The 18,807-nt window shown below is 41.1% G+C and overlaps 1 protein-coding gene across 2 annotated transcripts in view; it reads left to right on the plus strand.

Annotated features, from left to right (window-relative positions):
• kcnab1b (potassium voltage-gated channel subfamily A regulatory beta subunit 1b) overlaps positions 1–18,807 on the plus strand; it is a 38,741-nt gene that overhangs the window by 642 nt on the left and 19,292 nt on the right. Inside the window, exons 1-2 of one of the 2 annotated variants that reach the window (XM_052549704.1) lie at positions 3,976–4,924; positions 17,477–17,520. In XM_052549704.1, the coding sequence (XP_052405664.1) occupies positions 4,710–4,924; positions 17,477–17,520 (259 nt within the window). In that variant the 5' untranslated portion in view covers positions 3,976–4,709. Of the gene's footprint in view, positions 1–3,975; positions 4,925–17,476; positions 17,521–18,807 lie in introns of those variants that run through there. The other variant, XM_052549701.1, reaches the window with a different exon arrangement.

Genomic DNA, 18,807 nt, shown 5'->3' on the forward strand with positions numbered 1-18,807 from the left:
GGATGTTTAAGCTAGGCTGAAATTGATGTACTATAAACAATCCTGAACTTACGCTACCATTCAAAAGTTTGGGGTCAGTAAAAAAAAATTGTTTTTTAAAAGATTTGTCCTTATGTCCATTAAGGATTTATACATTTTTTATGGAAAGAAATGCAGTAATATTGTAAAATATTATTATACAATTTAATAAATTACAGTTCTGTTTGAATATACTTCCTTTGAATATATTTAATATTAATGTAATTTTAAAACATGCTTTTTCAGCAATATTGCAGTCTTACATGATGCTTAAGAAATCTTTCTAATATGCTGATTTGGTGCTCAAGAAACATTTTGCATTATTATCCGTTTTGAAAACCATGATGTGCTGATTAATAATTTTGTTTAAATCAAATGCCTTTTTCCTATATCCTTTTATGAATAAGAAAGTTTAATACCACACTGGATGGTTCAATTTACATATTAATTAATAAAAAGCAACCCTTAGCAACTCTAAACTTTTGAAAGGTAAAATATTTCCTGAAACCTGTTCTGATTTTATTAATTTCATAATTGAATTATCCCTTTAAAGAAAAGTAAATTGGTTTGTAGTTGAAAAGTCATATTCAAGTAAATATAAATTATCCAAACGAATACTTAAGTATACTTTGATTGCTCAAGTACATCCCTGATTTTATGAACAGCCCATTCAACACTGGTTCATTTTGTAGTCATGTGTTTGAACTGTTATCAGCTATGGTTAGAAATATTAATTTACTTGCACATTTATTCATCATACAAAATAAATGATACTACCCATAACAGCTTACACAAGAGAATTAGCGAATTAAATGAGCCATGGATTCAGTCTCTGAATAAATGAAGCAGTTGGGATTTACAGTAATAGAGTTCACAAAGCAGGAAAAACAAGGCCAAAGTGTTTAACCGAGATTCAAAATATGTAAAAACAGGTTTTCAAAAGCATGTTTGCTGCTTTTCAATTACATTCTTGACATGTTTATTGTATATGTAGACACTTTGCATTTTTAGAGCATGTCTTTTGGAATAATGACAAGAACCCATACTGTATAATCAGTGCGTGAAAGCATGTGTCAACGATCAAAGGTTTTGTTTATGAGTAGAAACCCCAGTATGAGTCAGAGGTGTTGCTCTAGCCATCAAAGGAGGGTCTAGCGCTGGGTAAAATAAAGCTATTAGCTCTGATTAGCAGCCAGCTTGATCTGCTTTGACTCACACTGGTTTTTTATGCTAATGACTAGCAATACAACTAATCCCATATGACAACAGGGATTATTCGGAGGGGAAAGAGGGAGAGAGATGAGGGTTAGGTACATAGCTGTGCAGAAGGAAAAAGTCATTATGTAGACAAAATGTAAATCTGTTCTTACATAATCCTGTCATATTTAATGAAGAGGTGAAAAGCATATATTATCAATTATAGGGTTCTGTTCAACTAATAGTCATGGCCAGTGACTGACAGATTTATACTATGAGTATACGAGCCATGATGAGACCTGTTACAGCCTATTAATAATGTGTGTGCTAAAGACCAAAATAATATTCTTTTATATCTTTTTATCTTTTTATTACGCTTTTTGATATTAAAGCCATAGTTCACCCAAAAATTTAAATTCTGTCATCATTTTTACACATTCAAGTTGTTCCAAATCTGTTTGTGTTTGTTCTGTTGAACAAAAAAAAAAATCTGAAAAGCTTAACTTTCCAGGAAAACAAAGTCAGTCATCAACATTATGCTGAATGAATTATGACAGAATTTTCATTTTTAGGTGAAGTATCCCTTTAACACATGATAGCAAATTAATCTTCCTGAGTTAAGTGTAATAATTATAATTAATTATTATTAAGTTTTTTAATTTTTCATGGTAACTCATTCCAGTATATCACACAATATTAAAATATTGGCTTAAGATTTGCTTTAATTTTTAACATATTTACTGATAGAAATTGCATTTTTAAAATGCATTCAATTTTTTTAAACTGTGTACCATCAGAATTACTTTTTAAACTGATATTTAAACTTAAAAAAAAAACTTACAGTTGAGATTATGACTAGAAACAAAATAGTAAAAATTGCTTAAAAAGACTAACATTGACAGTAGCAAATTTACTTTATAATATTAAGTCATATTCAAAATTCTAAATATATTTATATTTAATTAATTAATTATTCTAATAATTATACTGATTTTTCCTAAATATAAAATAGATGGGTGCTATGTGTGTGTACTGTTTTGCTCTAAACATCAGAACAAATAAAAATATGCTTTTACCTGTTGAAATGTAGTGAAATAATGTCTATAATAGGAAATGACTTTTAAAAAGAGCCAACAGAATTACACATTTTAATATCAGCCAACTAAACTCAGTTCAGAAGGCTAAATGGTCCCCCCAGCTCCAGTGCCGATGGTTGTATCTATTACATTTCACTATCTTATAGTGCAGCCCACATCAGATTTAATTGTGTTCTTAAATCATTTACTTTCTCAACTGTTATTAGTGAGGAGAAACTTATGAAAATGTTATCTGGATAAGACGTCCAAAATGAGGGAGCGAAGTCCTCGGAGGGCTCTTGCAAAACCATGTTTGACTAAACTAATTTCCTGTTAGAGCTCTTTATTTGGACGAGAGTGTAATAAAGTGGGTGATCTCTGACTGAGTCTCATTATCAGGGGGACGTTTAGAGAGATGGTTGTCTCAGGGTGCCAGAATAGTTTTTCCATCAGGGGACGCCAAAGTGTGACAGTCTCAGATTAAGCGCTCTTAAATGACACACTTACACTCAGTTAAGACTGTCAGAGAGAGTTGGGCTGTGCAGCTACAGTCCTGGAGGAGTTTAGCTCCAGCACCTTTGTGGGATTTCAGTCCAAGTCTGTTTGCTTTGAGGTCATCTATATGTGTACTTTGGAAAGTTGAAACATGCAAAAGTCTTAAAAAATATTTCAGCATATGTTACTTTTACTTAGTCTATTTTTGCTTTGAAAGCAAAGCCACAGCGGAATCATAACAACATGAAGTAGTTTTGTTAATGATCTAATTGTTTGCGTGAATTATTTAGTGACTCACTGATAAGGACAGTCACTTGTTTCATTGCTAAATAAATCACTGTTCTCGTGAATGATTTCATTACTCACTCATAAAGGCAGTCACTTATTCAGTTCTTGTTTATTTTATTAAATTATTGCTTATTTTTTTATTATTTTATATATATATATATATATATATATATATATTTGGTAGTTTTATATATTTGGTTATATTTAAATGACCGCTCTATAAATTCTCTAAATTGTTTTCTATCAGTCATTATGACTAGGTTTCAAGCTGGTTCTGTTTTTACCCACATATGACGTTAGATTCCGTCAGGTTCTAGTTTGTTATTCCTAAAAACCAAACTTATTTAATGTGAGAGTCTGTGTCAACTCGCTCGGAGAGAAAATAAAAACATTTTCAGGTTCGATCATATCTGAGCACAACAGTCAGTTTGGATCACATGGTCTTGTTTAAGAGGCCAGATTTAGACTTTAATTTGATGTCTAGTTTTGAGCTCCTTCACTGAACGGCATGTTTTGTTAAGTCATTGTTATAAACCCACTGCAGCACAAATATGTTTCGAGGAAAGCAGTGGCACACAAAAAAAAATCAAGTCCAATCAATGCTTCACTGTTCCATCACACCCTTTTTTCAAGTTTTCGCAGTGGACTACATGTGACACACTGCGAAATGAGAATGACATCTGCATTATAAACGTATCCAAGCGAATCACACTCACACATACACACATAGTGTCCCATCCAGATGGATTGTCTTCACTCTCACTGTTGAGCGCAGCACTGAGCCGCTGGTGAGAGACTGCAGTTATTTCAGTCTCATTGCAGTCTCTCTCTCTCCATCTCCCACTCTCTCTCTACTCCCTCCTTACGTCCCTGATTGAGCATCATTCTCACATGCAACGCTTTCATGCCTCCTCTTTCACACTCACTCTCTCTCTCTCAATCTCCTCTCTTTCACTTACAGCCCCAGTGATCATGCCGCATCCCCCTCTCTCTCTGTCCTCTCCTCTGCCTGTCTGCTTTCGTTTACATATTTCTTCATCAAACTGACTGTTTTCAGTGCCAGCCGAACTGCATTCGCCTGTTTTCGGAAAGAGGACATTTAGATGCGGGACGCTGGGTATTTTTCACCTTGCAGCTCGCTCATCTGGACGGCTTTCGGGAAGGTCGTCCGGTTCTGTCCTGGAGTTTCAGCAATACATCGATCATCCGGGTTTGCAGCCCACCAGAGTCCTGGAGTCTGTTGCATAGCTGTGTGTCTCCTGCGGTGCACTCGGACTGCTCTTATAGTCTCGGTGAGGAGCGTGGGCTGAAGAAAACCCCCTCAGCCCGTCATAAGCCAGAGGAGGAACACCACTGAGGGTCAGCTAAGATCAGTGAAGGGGAAAGCGTGACAGAAGGAGGCAAAACGAAGAGAAGTGTGAAGGGCACAACAGCATCTCACAGGTTAAGAAGAGCATCAAACAGCGGGATCAGCTCCTGTTGGGAAAGAGAGCAAGAGTTTTAGAAAGAGAAAACTAGTGACTATAAACTCTTCAGTATTTGAGAGCCAATCCAGAACTCCATCCTGTCTCTCAAAGACTTCCAGGACAAGCTGTGTCAGTTTTTCCAACTCAAGTTCCTTTGCTGTTAACAGCCATGCAGGTGTCCTTCGCGTGTACCGATCACGGGTTGAAGGCCCCGCGTACCAGCGAGCCTAACAAGCAGAACACGTCGAGTCCGAACACGGCCAGCGCGGCACGGGCACGGTTTCGAACGGTGGCACTGATTGCCCGGAGCCTGGGCTCTTTTACACACAGGCACCACATTTCCCTGAAAGAGTCCACTGGAAAACTCACCGGCATGAAGTACAGGTATAGAAAACTTCTGGCAACCACCGAAAACTGGATGATAGCGCTGTAAAATATCAGTTCTGACACAGTTTGAGTGAGTCTTTTGAGTAATTTGTTTTATAAACAGGTATAGTTTATAGTTTTGATAACTCTGATCTTTGTCTTTCATTTTCATTCTCAAAAAGACATGGAAAAGGTTTCTATGAGAATAGCAGTGCTGTGAATGAACAAATTTTATAACTCATTCTAGTAAACCCTGTCCTTGAAATCTTAAAGGAATAGTTCATCCAAAAACTGAAAATCCGTTAATTTTCTCACCCTCATGTCATTTCAAACCTGTATGCATTTCATTCTTCTGTAGAACACAAAAATAAAATTTAAAAAATGATATTTTGAAGAATGTTAATTACCAGCTTCAGTTCCCATTGACTTCCGGTATTTTTTGTCCATGCAATGGAAGTCAATGGGAATCGAAACTGGTTGGTTATTTAAAATATATATTTTTTTACATTCCACAAAAGCAAGAAAGTCTTGCAAGTTTGTAATAACATGAGAATAAGTAAATTATGACAGAATTTTCATTTTTGGGTGTTTAGTTCATGAAAAAGTGTTTTTTGTTTGATGGATAATAATGTGAGTTGGTGGAGTGATTGTTGAAGTATAAAGTATATTGTGATTGGCTCCATTAAGTAGATTACTTTTTTTGTTACGCGCTCAAAATGAAGAGCGTCTTTTTTCTTTCTTTTTTTTTCGTCTTGTGTGTGAAATAGTGAATTGGAGGAAAGGCTGAAGCAGAGAGCTGAAAACATTCAGTGTGTGTGTGTTTGTGAATTTGAGGGGGAAGTGTGAACTAATGGTTTTTGTGCTGGAAATAATTAATTGCATCTGAGACACAAGTATACCACAAGCATGCAACAGTTATCGCATATCTGCTAGTTTCCATAACGACAGAAACTGGCGGTTTGCTTGCACATTACTCTAATTGGACACATTAGCTGTCGGACAGGGGTCATAATTGGGCAGTAGGGTAAACCTGATCACCCTCGGCTGACGTCCAGCTTCACGTACTCATGCTTGACATTTATTATTTTCCTACATTTTCAATGATTAATTGTGTGATTTAAAGTGGCATATCATGAGGAAATTAGCTTGTCCTGATCTTTTGAAATAAGATTTAGCTGTAGTATTAAAAACGTATAGTCACTTTTAGAACAGATATTATTTTATAATTCCTGAATAGCAGCAGAACTGATAATAATATTAAATGCAGGGAAACCTTTTTCCTGGTTTTCCTGCTTGTTCGTATTTCCTGTCGCTATATCCTTTCCGAAGGATTCCAGTGTTAGGAAAGTGTTAGGAAAGTTTATTATTAACCAGGTCCTTGTCAGTTTAGTCTGACCTTATGAGTTTATGTGGCAGATTTCAGCAAGGATTTTTTTTTTTAACAATGTAATGCAGGCATTGCAGAGAGGTTGTTACTGAAATATGGAGCAAGCAACACAAACATTTGACCAGTCCAGTGCTCTATGTACACAGAGCGGTTCATTTTACATGCAAATAGTCTGTTTACATAGTCTTAAAGGGACAGCAGTCTTTTTAATTTTAAAGGTGAGATGAAAGGGTGGAAATTGTTTAGATGTTTTGTGTTTTTAAGAAAGGGTGAGAAAATAGCCATGCAAAGTAATGACTTAACAATTATGATTTTGGTGCAACATTATTTCATATCATATATATTTATTATTTATCTCTCTCTCATTTCAATCAAGGCATCCGAGGCTTACAGGACATTCTTCTTGCAGAGGAATCTTATAGGTTGTTTTCACAGGGCAAAGTTAACCATGAGTAATGGCCCTCTGTTTATCTGTATATGTCGGATGTCCTGGAGAACAAATATCTGTCTCTGTGGTTTAATCATCTGTCACTTACTATGATTTCATCTTTAGAAATAGCAATTGCTCTGACAGCGTAGGACCTGCAGGTCTTTTGTAAACATTACATTTTTGCAGAAGAAGTGCTGCTTATATTTAAACATCTTTCTGATGCATCAAAGTGTGCGCCTTTTTAAGAGTTTGTGTCTTTAGTCAGTGGTCAGAATAAATGTAATTGAATAAATGTGTGGCATGGAAGTAAAGGTTGCTGTTGCATCTCTGGATTTGTTCTACTGCATGTGCTAATGGCAAATATTGAGAAAGTATACATGCGATAAATATGTCTTACTGTATTTTGCATAATTTACATATTTATTATATTATATTAAATTATATTGGAATTCTAAAAGTTTTCTATTATAAATGTTACTAACAAATTATTTATTAATTTATTAATTTACTCTCACTCAAAAAAGAAAAGAAAAAAAGATGGCTCTCATTTGGGATTTGAGCATTAATTTTGGAACCTGTGTCTGCTTAAACTTATAACCCTAACTAATCTGAGCAATAAGGCTTTTTTCGCTCACTTGCTTTCTGACTGTATAGATGACAAGAAGGCTTAAAATACATTTTTAAGAACCTTCGATGTCCACAGATTTGTAAAGTCCATATCTTAATGTGTCTACGGGATTAAGCATTAGCATTATGTGTGTGTTTTTGTATCTTTCTCTTGCATTTGCTCAGTTAATAAAAGTGTAATTTGGCCTGGTATTTCTGAATTCCCAGCTCTAAAACTAACAGTTGCAGTGTTTCATGGTTCACTGGCCAGCGCTGCAGTCCAGATGGGCAGTCGTGCTGCATGTGTGTGTGTGTGTGTGTGTGTGTGCATTTGTCCTTGTCATTGTATTTGTGTGTGGGCTTCTGTTTTCTTGGCCATTGGCCTATTAGAATCAATCAGTGTATGTGTTAGTTTTATTTAGCTTGTAAGCATTTTTCTTCACAACATAATGGCTAATGTGTGTGTTTTTGTATATAAATGGAACACAGGCAGCTGTGTTCCAGAATCTTCTGAAACACAGGATCAGGAGACCTCATAGATGCCCAAAAGGCCACAACAGTCATATATCACTTTTGCATTTCCTCTGGTTTGTTGGGAGAGACTTTTGTGATAATGCATTATTAGCCAGGTTTTCAGATACAGTATATTTACCTGTGCGAGGCTGCCTGTGCATAGTCCACAAACAAATAATGTTGTATTGTTACATACTGACATTAAAATTTATGACTTACATCTATCTATCTATCTATCTATCTATCTATCTATCTATCTATCTATCTATCTATCTATCTATCTATCTATCTATCTATCTATCTATCTATCTATCTATCTATCTATCGTTAGTTCATGAGTTCGTTAGTTAGTTAGTTAGTTAGTTATAAGGTAGGCAGGTCAATTAGGGCAACATTAGGGTGAATGGATAATGACATATTTTTCATTTTGAGTGAACTATGCCTTTAATTGTCAGATGAGCTCTGGGCTGCTCAGACACTGCTGAGGGACTAAACCTGATTCTGCTGGAGAGAGAACTGAGGAACATCCTGTGGTGTTTAGAAAATCCTGTTACCCATCTGTAAATCATCATATTGTGTTATTCATTTGCTGATGAGGCTTAATAGTTTTGTTTCAAAACGATTTAATTTTTATTATAAAAGGCTGCGCACACACACACAGTGGTAACTTCGTTCAAATCCCATCCGCACACACACACACTCACACACACACACACACACACACACACACACACACACACACACACACACACACACACACACACACAGTAGTTAGTTATCACACTCTGCAGCAGTCCCCTGACTGCTCTAAACTCGTTATCAATTCTGTTTTACAATGACTACAGTATCACTAGAGTCAGTAATGAGGCCTCACACTCGCACACACTCTCACAAGCTCGTACAATAATTACTGAAATGCTTAAAGCAGGTGAACGCATCCAGATTTAATGGTCATACTGATAAATAATCGAGTGCATCTCTTTTATCTGTCAGGCTCTCCAAATGCTGCATGTTGTTATTGTTGTAATGTTTTTTTTCTTTGAATGGGACATCGGATGCCCAGTTTCAACAAGTTGGTATGATTCTTTAGGATCTTCATAAAATGTCTGCAACATACTTAGTTTAAAATTCCTCAATGGTTGTGTAAAAGAACAAATTTTTTCCTGGTCGAAAACAGCTCTGCTCACAGCCACCCATTTCAATGCATATCTCTTTAAATGATAATGAGCTACTGCTCACTCCACCCCTCTCTCAAACTACAAATGAGACATTGTTGTAGCTGGCATTACATTTAATGCTATGTTATTTTTATAATATTATGGCACTGAAATTCATGAATCATAGTATTTACAGTATATGCTACTCAAAGGTACTTCTAAAGTATTCTGAAAAACAAATATCATGGTAACATATCCAAAAAAAAACATGGTGTTAGTTATGTGGTAAACCAGTATACTATTATGTGTCTAAAATGTGGTTTCAGCTAAGTTACCATTGTGCAATGTTCAGAATAACATGTCATTTCTGTGGACACATGGTGATGTCATGCTTTGTAACTCATAGATGTGATTCTGTGTTTTGTGTTATGTGTGTTTTGAGCATCCAGTCAAACAAGAAAAAAACAACAACAGTTTTTCTATAAACCCTGTCATGCACAAACAAATCAGACCTGCTTTCCTGTCAAGACACATGTTCTTCACACACCTTCCTCTGTACAATATCAGTTAAACGATACATAGTTTCCATTTCCTTTCTGAGGCATTTCTGAGCTTTTCTATCATGCAGTCTCTCAGCTTTCTGACTCCGCTCGCTGCGATGAGGAAGGATCTGTTGATACCCAGCAGCGTGCATGTCTGCTACCCGGAAAAAAGATGCACACCCTGTTAAATTATATATGTCTGCAGCTGAGAATGTGCTGTGGTTGTAATGTCACACAAACTAATAATGGCTGGGAGAACGTCTGACAAAAGTATCGAGTGGGAGATGATGTTGGGCGACATCCATCGCTTTTGCAACAGCTGCATCGATGTGAAGGATGAAGCCGCCATTTATAAAGACAACAGATTTGTCTTATTTCAAAAGGCAATAATCTGAGAAGGCTGACCTGCAGGGACAAGATAGAGTGATTAAGTAGGTCATTTTTTTACAGAGTGTATCTGTTAATTTTGTTTCATTCTTGCCTAGATCGTTTAATGGGATAATACGCAGAAAGTTGGAGATGGATCCGCTTGCAAGGGAGTGTGAACTGTGCATGATAATTTGGTATTCTCACCATAAACTGAAAACCAGGGGGTGGGTGTCCGCAAGCCGAAATCATTGTTCTTGGTTTCCCTCCAAATGCATACTAAGTCACTTCCTGCAAGTCAATGCACAGCTGCACAGAAATATTCAAGTACCATGTCTGGTTCTTCCTCCTAAAATATTACTCAAAATGCAGAATATCCATGCTGATCATCTTATTACGATGCAAAATCAGGATCTTAGGCTGGCAGGTTTGACATCAGGAGCTGTTGCTCTGGTATTTTTAACTAAAAAGAGAATGTGAGTGGTACAGGATGTTATGGTGTTGTGGGTGGTTGCCAGGATGTTGCTATGTGGATGTGTGGTGCTTTGTGCTTTGCTATGCGTTTGCTTGGGTTCTCTGAGTGTCTCTATGATACTGCGGGAAATAAATATGACTCAGGTCCCTCCTTCATTATAAGTTTATGGGATTTTTCATCTACCTGTTGAAAATTGTAAATCCGATTGCATAGAAAAGCAATATCACACCTCTCCTCAACAATGTCATTTAGTTCTGCAGCACAAATGAATTACAGGCCAAAATGTATAACTTCAGTGTTTGTTCAGATGGATGGATTGATGGGTACATATGATGAATGGATGGATGGATGGATGGATGAGTACATATGATGGATGGATTGATGGATGGATGGATGGATGCATATGATGGATGGATGGATGGATGTATGGATGGGTACATATGATGGATTGATGGATGGATGGATTGATAGGTACATATGATGGATGGATTGATGGATGCATATGATAGATGGATGGATGAATGGATGGATGGATGGATTGATGGGCACATATGATGGATGGAATGATGGATGGATGGATGGATGCATGCATATGATAGATGGATGGATGAATGGATGGATGGATGGATTGATGGGCACATATGATGGATGGATGGATTGATGGGTACATATGATGGATGGATTGATGGATGGAAGGATGGATGGATGCATATTATGGATGGATGGATGGGTAAATATGATGGATGGATGGATGGATTGATGGGTACATATGATGGATGGATTGATGGATGGAAGGATGGATGGATGCATATTATGGATGGATGGATGGGTAAATATGATGGATGGATGGATGGATTGATGGGTACATATGATGGATGGATGGATGAATGGATGGATGGATGCATATGATGGATGGATGCATATTATGGATGGATGGATGGATGGGTACATATGATGGATGGATGGTTAGACAGATAGATATATATATATAGATAGATAGATAGATAGATAGATAGATAGATATCCTTCTGCATTCACTAAAACACTACAACTTTTCCCCATAATTGCAGGAAGCAAACAGATGTTTAAGTAATTTGAGGGCAGTAGTGGTGAGCCTAGAACAATCTGGTTTGTGGTGCAGAGCTGCAGTGTGGGTTTAAAGTGAATGAGGTGTTATCTCTGACTCAGCCAGGCATTAAGAGGAAGCCACATATCAGAGTAGAGGAAATTTTAATGATGGAGGAATGGATTGCTGAGGTTTTACTGTAGATTGAGACCAGGGCCGCTGTTAAAGTCACATCTTAACTCTGATGAATAGAGCTATGGCTAATGTATTTTATATTGTAGCCAATAAGATGATCTAAATTGGAGGCTAAAGCCATAAAAAGTTCAAATCCAAGACTGGGACATAAATACCAGCCAGCCAGCCATTTAGTGTGTGTGCATTCACATGTACTTTTGAAAGCTATTAAAGAGTTTTGTTCTCTGATAATAGCTGTCTTAAATCACTGAAGTGCTGTAAGAGTCACAACGGTCTCTGCAGATCAAATATTCAGTTGTTGTCCACACAGAGAAAATTAAAATGGTTTCCTCTGGGTCCAAAAAGAAGGTCCATTATTCACATGCACCTGTCACAGCCACACCTTCTACACTCCCGGAATCGGACACTTACGCCACACCCACTCGTCCCCAATCACCCGAATTCTGAACTCCTGTGCATCATCACCAGAACCACATATAAAGCCATCAGTCACCATCACTCATCGTCTGGTCTTGCACCGATCTCCTCACTTGCCTGAACGCCATTATTAAACCTACCTGAACTCTTGAAACCTCTTCATCCTCGTCAGTCTTCCTGTCCCCATCGTCTTCATCTGAGCACCATCTGGATCACCGTTCACCATAAGGGAAGTTGTGTTGTCACCGTTCTATCCACGTGTCAAGATTCACCTGTGTCTGAAACCTCTGATTCACATTAAACTACCTTATCACTGAATCCTCTGTATCCTCGTCTGTGTCTGACAGAAGACCAGACCGCATGCAGAGCTCTTCGGACACGGGCGAGGACCGCACCGCGGATCCCTTCACGCAACTGGTTCACGCTGTACGGTCCTCACTGATGCAACAAACTCCCCCTTCTTCACCGGCTGTCAACAACTCAAACACCGCTACAACTCCCGTCACTTCTTCAGTTGCCCCTGCGAGTCCCATGGCCAAACCAGCGACATACAGCGGCACGGCGGAGGATTGCAGCGGGTTCCTGCTACAGTGTTCCCTCTATATGGAATCCAACTCTCATTTATTCACCTCCGAACGCAGTCGAGTAGCCTTCATCATCAACCTACTCTCAGGTAAGGCCCTCCAATGGGCTGAATCTCTCTGGGACTCGAACTCACCTGCCCTTGGATCCGTCACTAACTTCTGTTCCCAGTTAAAATCCGTCTTTGGCCATCAAACTTCTGCATTGTCTGTCCATGACCAATTATTTACCATTCACCAACAGAGAGAAGAATCTGTGAGTGATTATGCCATACGCTTCCGTACTCTCGCTTACATAAGTGGCTGGAATGAAACTGCCTTAATTACAGCATATCGCCACGGATTGAATGACAAGATACAAAGTTTGATAGTTGTGTACGAAGACTCACTAGGACTAGAGAATCTCATTCAGAAATCCATTCGAGTTGCCCAGAGACTCACTGCCTGTCATCCGCTCACTCCCGCTGTACTTCCTCCGCCCGCTATACCATCTGTCGCTCCTCCAGCACCTGAACCCATGCAAGTGGACTCTCACCATCTGTCCACATCAGAACGTCAGCGGAGGATCAACGCCGGGCTATGTCTCTATTGTGGGGGAGATGGACACCTCTTACCATCCTGTCCAGTTCGACCTCCACGCCCAGCGGTGAGTACCATCCATATACCTCCTCAAACTGCTCATCTAACTAAGACCTGGGTTACTCTAAGACACCTTTGCTCTTCTGTTTCAGTACAAGCCCTCATCGACTCCGGTTCGGCGGGGAACTTCATCAACCGGCAAACCTTAACTCGTCTCAACGCCAAACATCACCGAAGCCCTGTCGAACTCAAAGTAACCACCATACAGGGAAAGCCGCTGGGCAAGGGTCGTGTCCACTATTTCTCCCCCACAATCATCCTCCGCGTGGGACTCCTGCACGAAGAAGACATCACGTTCATGGTGCTGGAGGAATCCACCGCAGACATCATCCTGGGACGCCCCTGGCTTAACCTCCACCAACCTCACATCCATTGGCCCACTGGCGAGATCCTGAAATGGGGAATGTCCTGCCATCATACCTGCATCACTCCTCCAGCTAAAATCCCCAAGGTCAGTCCTCCCTTAAGGAAGTCTTCCCTACCGGTCCAGTCCACATCAGTGGAGAGCCCCGACACGAAGATGGATCATATCATCCCTCCTGAATATCGGGCGTTCCAGGATGTGTTCAGTAAGCGGTTGGCAACGAAGCTACCACCTCATAGGCCATGGGACTGCGCCATTGACCTCCTGCCTGGAGCAACCCTTCCTAAAGGACGAATCTATCCCCTGTCCATCCCGGAGCAGAAGGCCATGGAGGAGTATATACAGGAAGCCCTCGCTCAGGAGTTCATCCGACCATCTACTTCCCCTGCCGCTTCCAGCTTCTTCTTCGTGGCCAAGAAGGACGGAGGCTTGAGGCCGTGCATCGATTATCGCCACCTCAATTCACAAACCGTCAAATTCAGTTATCCTCTTCCCCTGGTCCCAGCGGCGTTGGAACAACTATGCGGAGCCAGGATCTTCACGAAACTGGACTTGAGGAGCGCCTACAACCTAATCCGCATCCGGAAGGGGGACGAATGGAAGACCGCTTTCATCACTCCTTCCGGGCACTATGAATACCGGGTCATGCCGTATGGGTTATCCAACAGTCCATCCGTCTTCCAAAACTACATGAATGAAGTCTTCAGAGATTACCTCAACAAGTTCGTAATTGTCTACATCGACGACATCCTCATCTACTCCACATCCAAGCAAGAACATATCCATCATGTCATCCTCGTACTCCGAAAACTCCGGGAACACCACCTTTACCTCAAATCCGAAAAATGTTAGTTCCATACGCCCTCAGTCCAGTTCCTAGGTTACATCATCGACCCATGTGGCGTGAAGATGGACCAGGGGAAGGTGGACGCCATCACACACTGGCCTCAACCCGGCTCCATAAAAGAACTTCAACGCTTCCTGGGCTTTGCCAACTTTTATCGAAGATTCATCAAGGACTACAGTTTACTCAGCTCCCCTCTAACTTCTCTCCTCCGGAACCGGCCCAAGTCTCTGTCCTGGAACCCCGAGGCCACTGAAGCTTTCCACCTGCTCAAACAAGCCTTCAAGACCGCTCCAATCCTCATCCACCCTGATCCCAGCCACCAGTTCATCGTGGAAGTGGACGCCTCATCCACCGGGGTCGGAGCAGTCCTCTCCCAGCGGCAGGGGAATCCACCACGACTCCATCCATGTGCCTTCTTCTCGAAGAAGCTATCCCCGGCGGAGCAGAATTATGACATCGGTAACCGTGAACTACTGGCCATTAAGCTGGCTCTGGAAGAATGGCGTCACTGGCTGGAGGGAGCCCAGTTCCCTTTCGAGGTGGTAACCGACCACCGGAACCTGGAATACCTCCGTGAAGCCAAAAGACTGAATCATCGCCAAGCTAGATGGGCCTTGTTCTTCACGAGATTCAACTTCAAGGTCACCTATCGCCCTGGCTCCCAGAACAATAGAGCCGACGCCCTCTCCCGTCTTCATCAAGCAGATCCTGAATCCGAATCTCCAGAACCAATCCTCCCTCCAGCCATGATAGTTAGTCCTATCCAGTGGAGTATTGATCATCTGATTGCACAGGAAAACCTTCAACACCCTGCTCCGCCGGGAGGTCCAGAAGGGAAACTCTTCGTCCCCCCTCAACATCGGATTACCCTCCTGGACTTAGCTCACACCTCTCCGGGCTCTGGACACCCAGGCAGGAGGCGGACCCTCTCGCTCCTACAACAGCGTTACTGGTGGCCATCGATGGCTCTGGATACGGTCCGCTACCTCAAAGGATGCTCCGTCTGCGCCATAGCAGACACCCCTAGAAGACTCCCGGAAGGTAAACTGGTGCCTCTGCCCATTCCTGAACGTCCATGGACCCATATCGGCATTGATTTCATGATTGACCTCCCTCTCTCTCAAGGCTACACCTGTGTACTGGTAGTGGTCGACAGGTTTTCAAAATCATGTAAACTCATCCCTCTCAAAGGACTCCCCACTGCGTTCGAAGCGGCAGAGGCACTATTCCACAACGTCTTCCGTCACTTTGGCATCCCAGAAGATATCGTCTCCGACAGAGGCCCCCAATTCATCTCTAGAGTCTGGTCAGCTTTCTTCCGTCTTCTAGGGGTGTCCGTCAGTCTCTCCTCGGGATACCATCCTCAGACCAACGGCCAGACGGAGCGTAAGATTCAGGAGCTGGGGAGGTTCCTGAGGATTTACTGCCACCGTAACCAGGACTGTTGGAGCCAGTACCTACCCTGGGCCGAATACGCTCAGAACTCCCTCCAGCAATCTACCACCGGGCTCACCCCCTTCCAATGTGTCCTTGGATACCAACCTCCGCTCTTCCCATGGTCAGGTGAGCCCTCGCAGGTCCCAGCGGTAGATCACTGGTTCCGACAGAGCGAGAGGGTCTGGGACTCGGCTCACGTGCATCTCCAGCGGGCAGTGCGGAGGCATAAGGAGCAAGCGGACGCTCGTCGAGGACCCACGCCGCAATACCAACCTGGACAACAAGTCTGGCTCTCGACGAGGGACATCCGCCTCCGACTGCCCTGCCGTAAGCTGAGTCCCCGATACATCGGACCATTCACTATTGAACGGCAACTGAACGAAGTGACCTATAGACTCCAACTCCCTGCACAGTACCGTATCTCACCTTCATTCCATGTCTCACTCCTCAAACCCTTCACTGAACCTTTGTCTCCTCCATCCACAGAACCTGGTGATGATGCCGTACCTCCTCCTCCGGCCATCGAAGACGACAACGACATCTTCCGGGTGAGAGCTATCCTCGACTCTCGACGACGGGGTCCTCAACTGGAGTACCTTGTGGACTGGGAAAACTACGGCCCGGAGGAGCGTTGCTGGGTTAATCGTAATGACATCCTGGACCCCAGCCTTCTCACTGACTTTCATCAAGACCATCCAGACCGCCCCGCTCCCCGTGGCCGAGGTAGACCCCGTCGTCGCACAAGATCCCAGCCGTCAGGAGCCGCCCGTGGAGGAGGGGGTACTGTCACAGCCACACCTTCTACACTCCCGGAATCGGACACTTACGCCACACCCACTCGTCCCCAATCACCCGAATTCTGAACTCCTGTGCATCATCACCAGAACCACATATAAAGCCATCAGTCACCATCACTCATCGTCTGGTCTTGCACCGATCTCCTCACTTGCCTGAACGCCATTATTAAACCTACCTGAACTCTTGAAACCTCTTCATCCTCGTCAGTCTTCCTGTCCCCATCGTCTTCATCTGAGCACCATCTGGATCACCGTTCACCATAAGGGAAGTTGTGTTGTCACCGTTCTATCCACGTGTCAAGATTCACCTGTGTCTGAAACCTCTGATTCACATTAAACTACCTTATCACTGAATCCTCTGTGTCCTCGTCTGTGTCTGACAGCACCATAGTGGGATGTCATGAATACTTTTAGAAAACCAAATAGCAGAAACATGCTTGAATGGTTAGAACCTTAGAGGTGGCTTTTTATTTAAATTTTACTTTAACTTTTAAAATAAAAGTTTATCGTAATATGGAAACACCTACCCAGAACCAATGTGAATTCATTTATGAAAACCAAAAACCATTTTCTGAAAGTTTTTTAAAAATGTTTAAATAAATTATGAGAATACATACATACTAGTTCTTTATTTTATATATTAATGTGTCATTTTTTTATTACATTATGAAATAAAATAATAAAGGAACTGGTGGCACAGAAGTGAAGGTACATGAATGTTATGTTAACAAATTTTTCGTTCTCTCCACAGGAATCTTGGGAAGTCAGGACTGCGAGTGTCATGCCTTGGACTCGGTATGCATTTTTTGATTTATAAAGCAGCCATAAACCACCAAAAGGTCACACTGAATATGAGTAACATAGATCAGTGATACATTCACACAGTGCGTTTCAGTGAAGTGCAGGCACCAGTGTGTGTTTAAAGAGTCACATGATCACGAAAATGCTATCCTCCCTCCATTCATATTTAATTCATCATGAATTAAAACACAAGCTCACTAATTGCCTCACACACTCCACACACAGCAGGAGAGTGATGGGTTGATGCTTAATTTATTCTCTCTTCCCTTTTATTTTTACAATTAGATGGTTTCATTAACAAGCCTTGTGAATGCAAACATAATGACTGTATAAATCTGTTGTTGACTTCTTCTGAGATAAAAACGCAGTGTGGCTTATATAGCAGCCGGTTCTCATGCTACAGGACTCATGGACGACTACACAAGAGAACATGCCTAATTCAGTTCACCTCAATCTGTTTTATTTTTATCGTTACAAACCAGTGCAAGACACCCAAGGAAATTACAGCAGTGTCAGTTTATTGATTAATTAAATGCAGGGATTGTAATGGTGCACTGAAAATTTAGTTCGTTTCATCTCCAAGAGCAAACCGCATCTGCTCTCATGAAAACCATAGGGCATTGGCAACTGAATTGTTTGGTGTGGACTGAACTAGAATAAGTGAACTGGATTTTATTGTTGTCATACAACAGGCTTTCAGCAAGAGCATTGAGGAACAAACAGATGCTATTTCCACCATGTAAAAAGCCCCAGGCTTATCTTCACAATGCATCCGAGTGGTGTCTCTCCTATCTTAGATTCGATTCTTGCTCTGTGCAAGTCCTTCCTCCTTCCTGCAACCAAATATACACTACTGTTCAAATGTTTGGGGTCAGTAAGATTTTTTATATGTTTTTGAAATCTCTTATGCTCACCACAGCTGCATTTATTTAATTAAAATACAGTAAACAAAAAAAAAACAGTACGTTTTCTATTTTAATATCTTTTAAAATGTAATTGCAAGGCTGAATTTTCAGCATCATTACTCACATGATTCTTCAGAATGAGATGGATTTTAATGTTATTAATTTGCATGTGCTTTCTGTATTATTTTAGCATTTAATAGAGTATGCAAATAGAGTAAACATGCTTACAAAAGTTGTGATTTTGACTTGTTTTGTGAATAAAACTCAACCAATTAGTAGCTTAATTTTGCGCCTTGTTATTCACTGGTGGTGAATTTAGTGATTAAGACTGCGAAAGTGCCACAACTCACCCTGCTTGTAGCTGTTATTTTCCTGG

This window comes from Carassius gibelio, chromosome B2 (genome assembly GCF_023724105.1).
Source record: "Carassius gibelio isolate Cgi1373 ecotype wild population from Czech Republic chromosome B2, carGib1.2-hapl.c, whole genome shotgun sequence".
Classification (NCBI taxonomy): Eukaryota; Metazoa; Chordata; class Actinopteri; order Cypriniformes; family Cyprinidae; genus Carassius; species Carassius gibelio.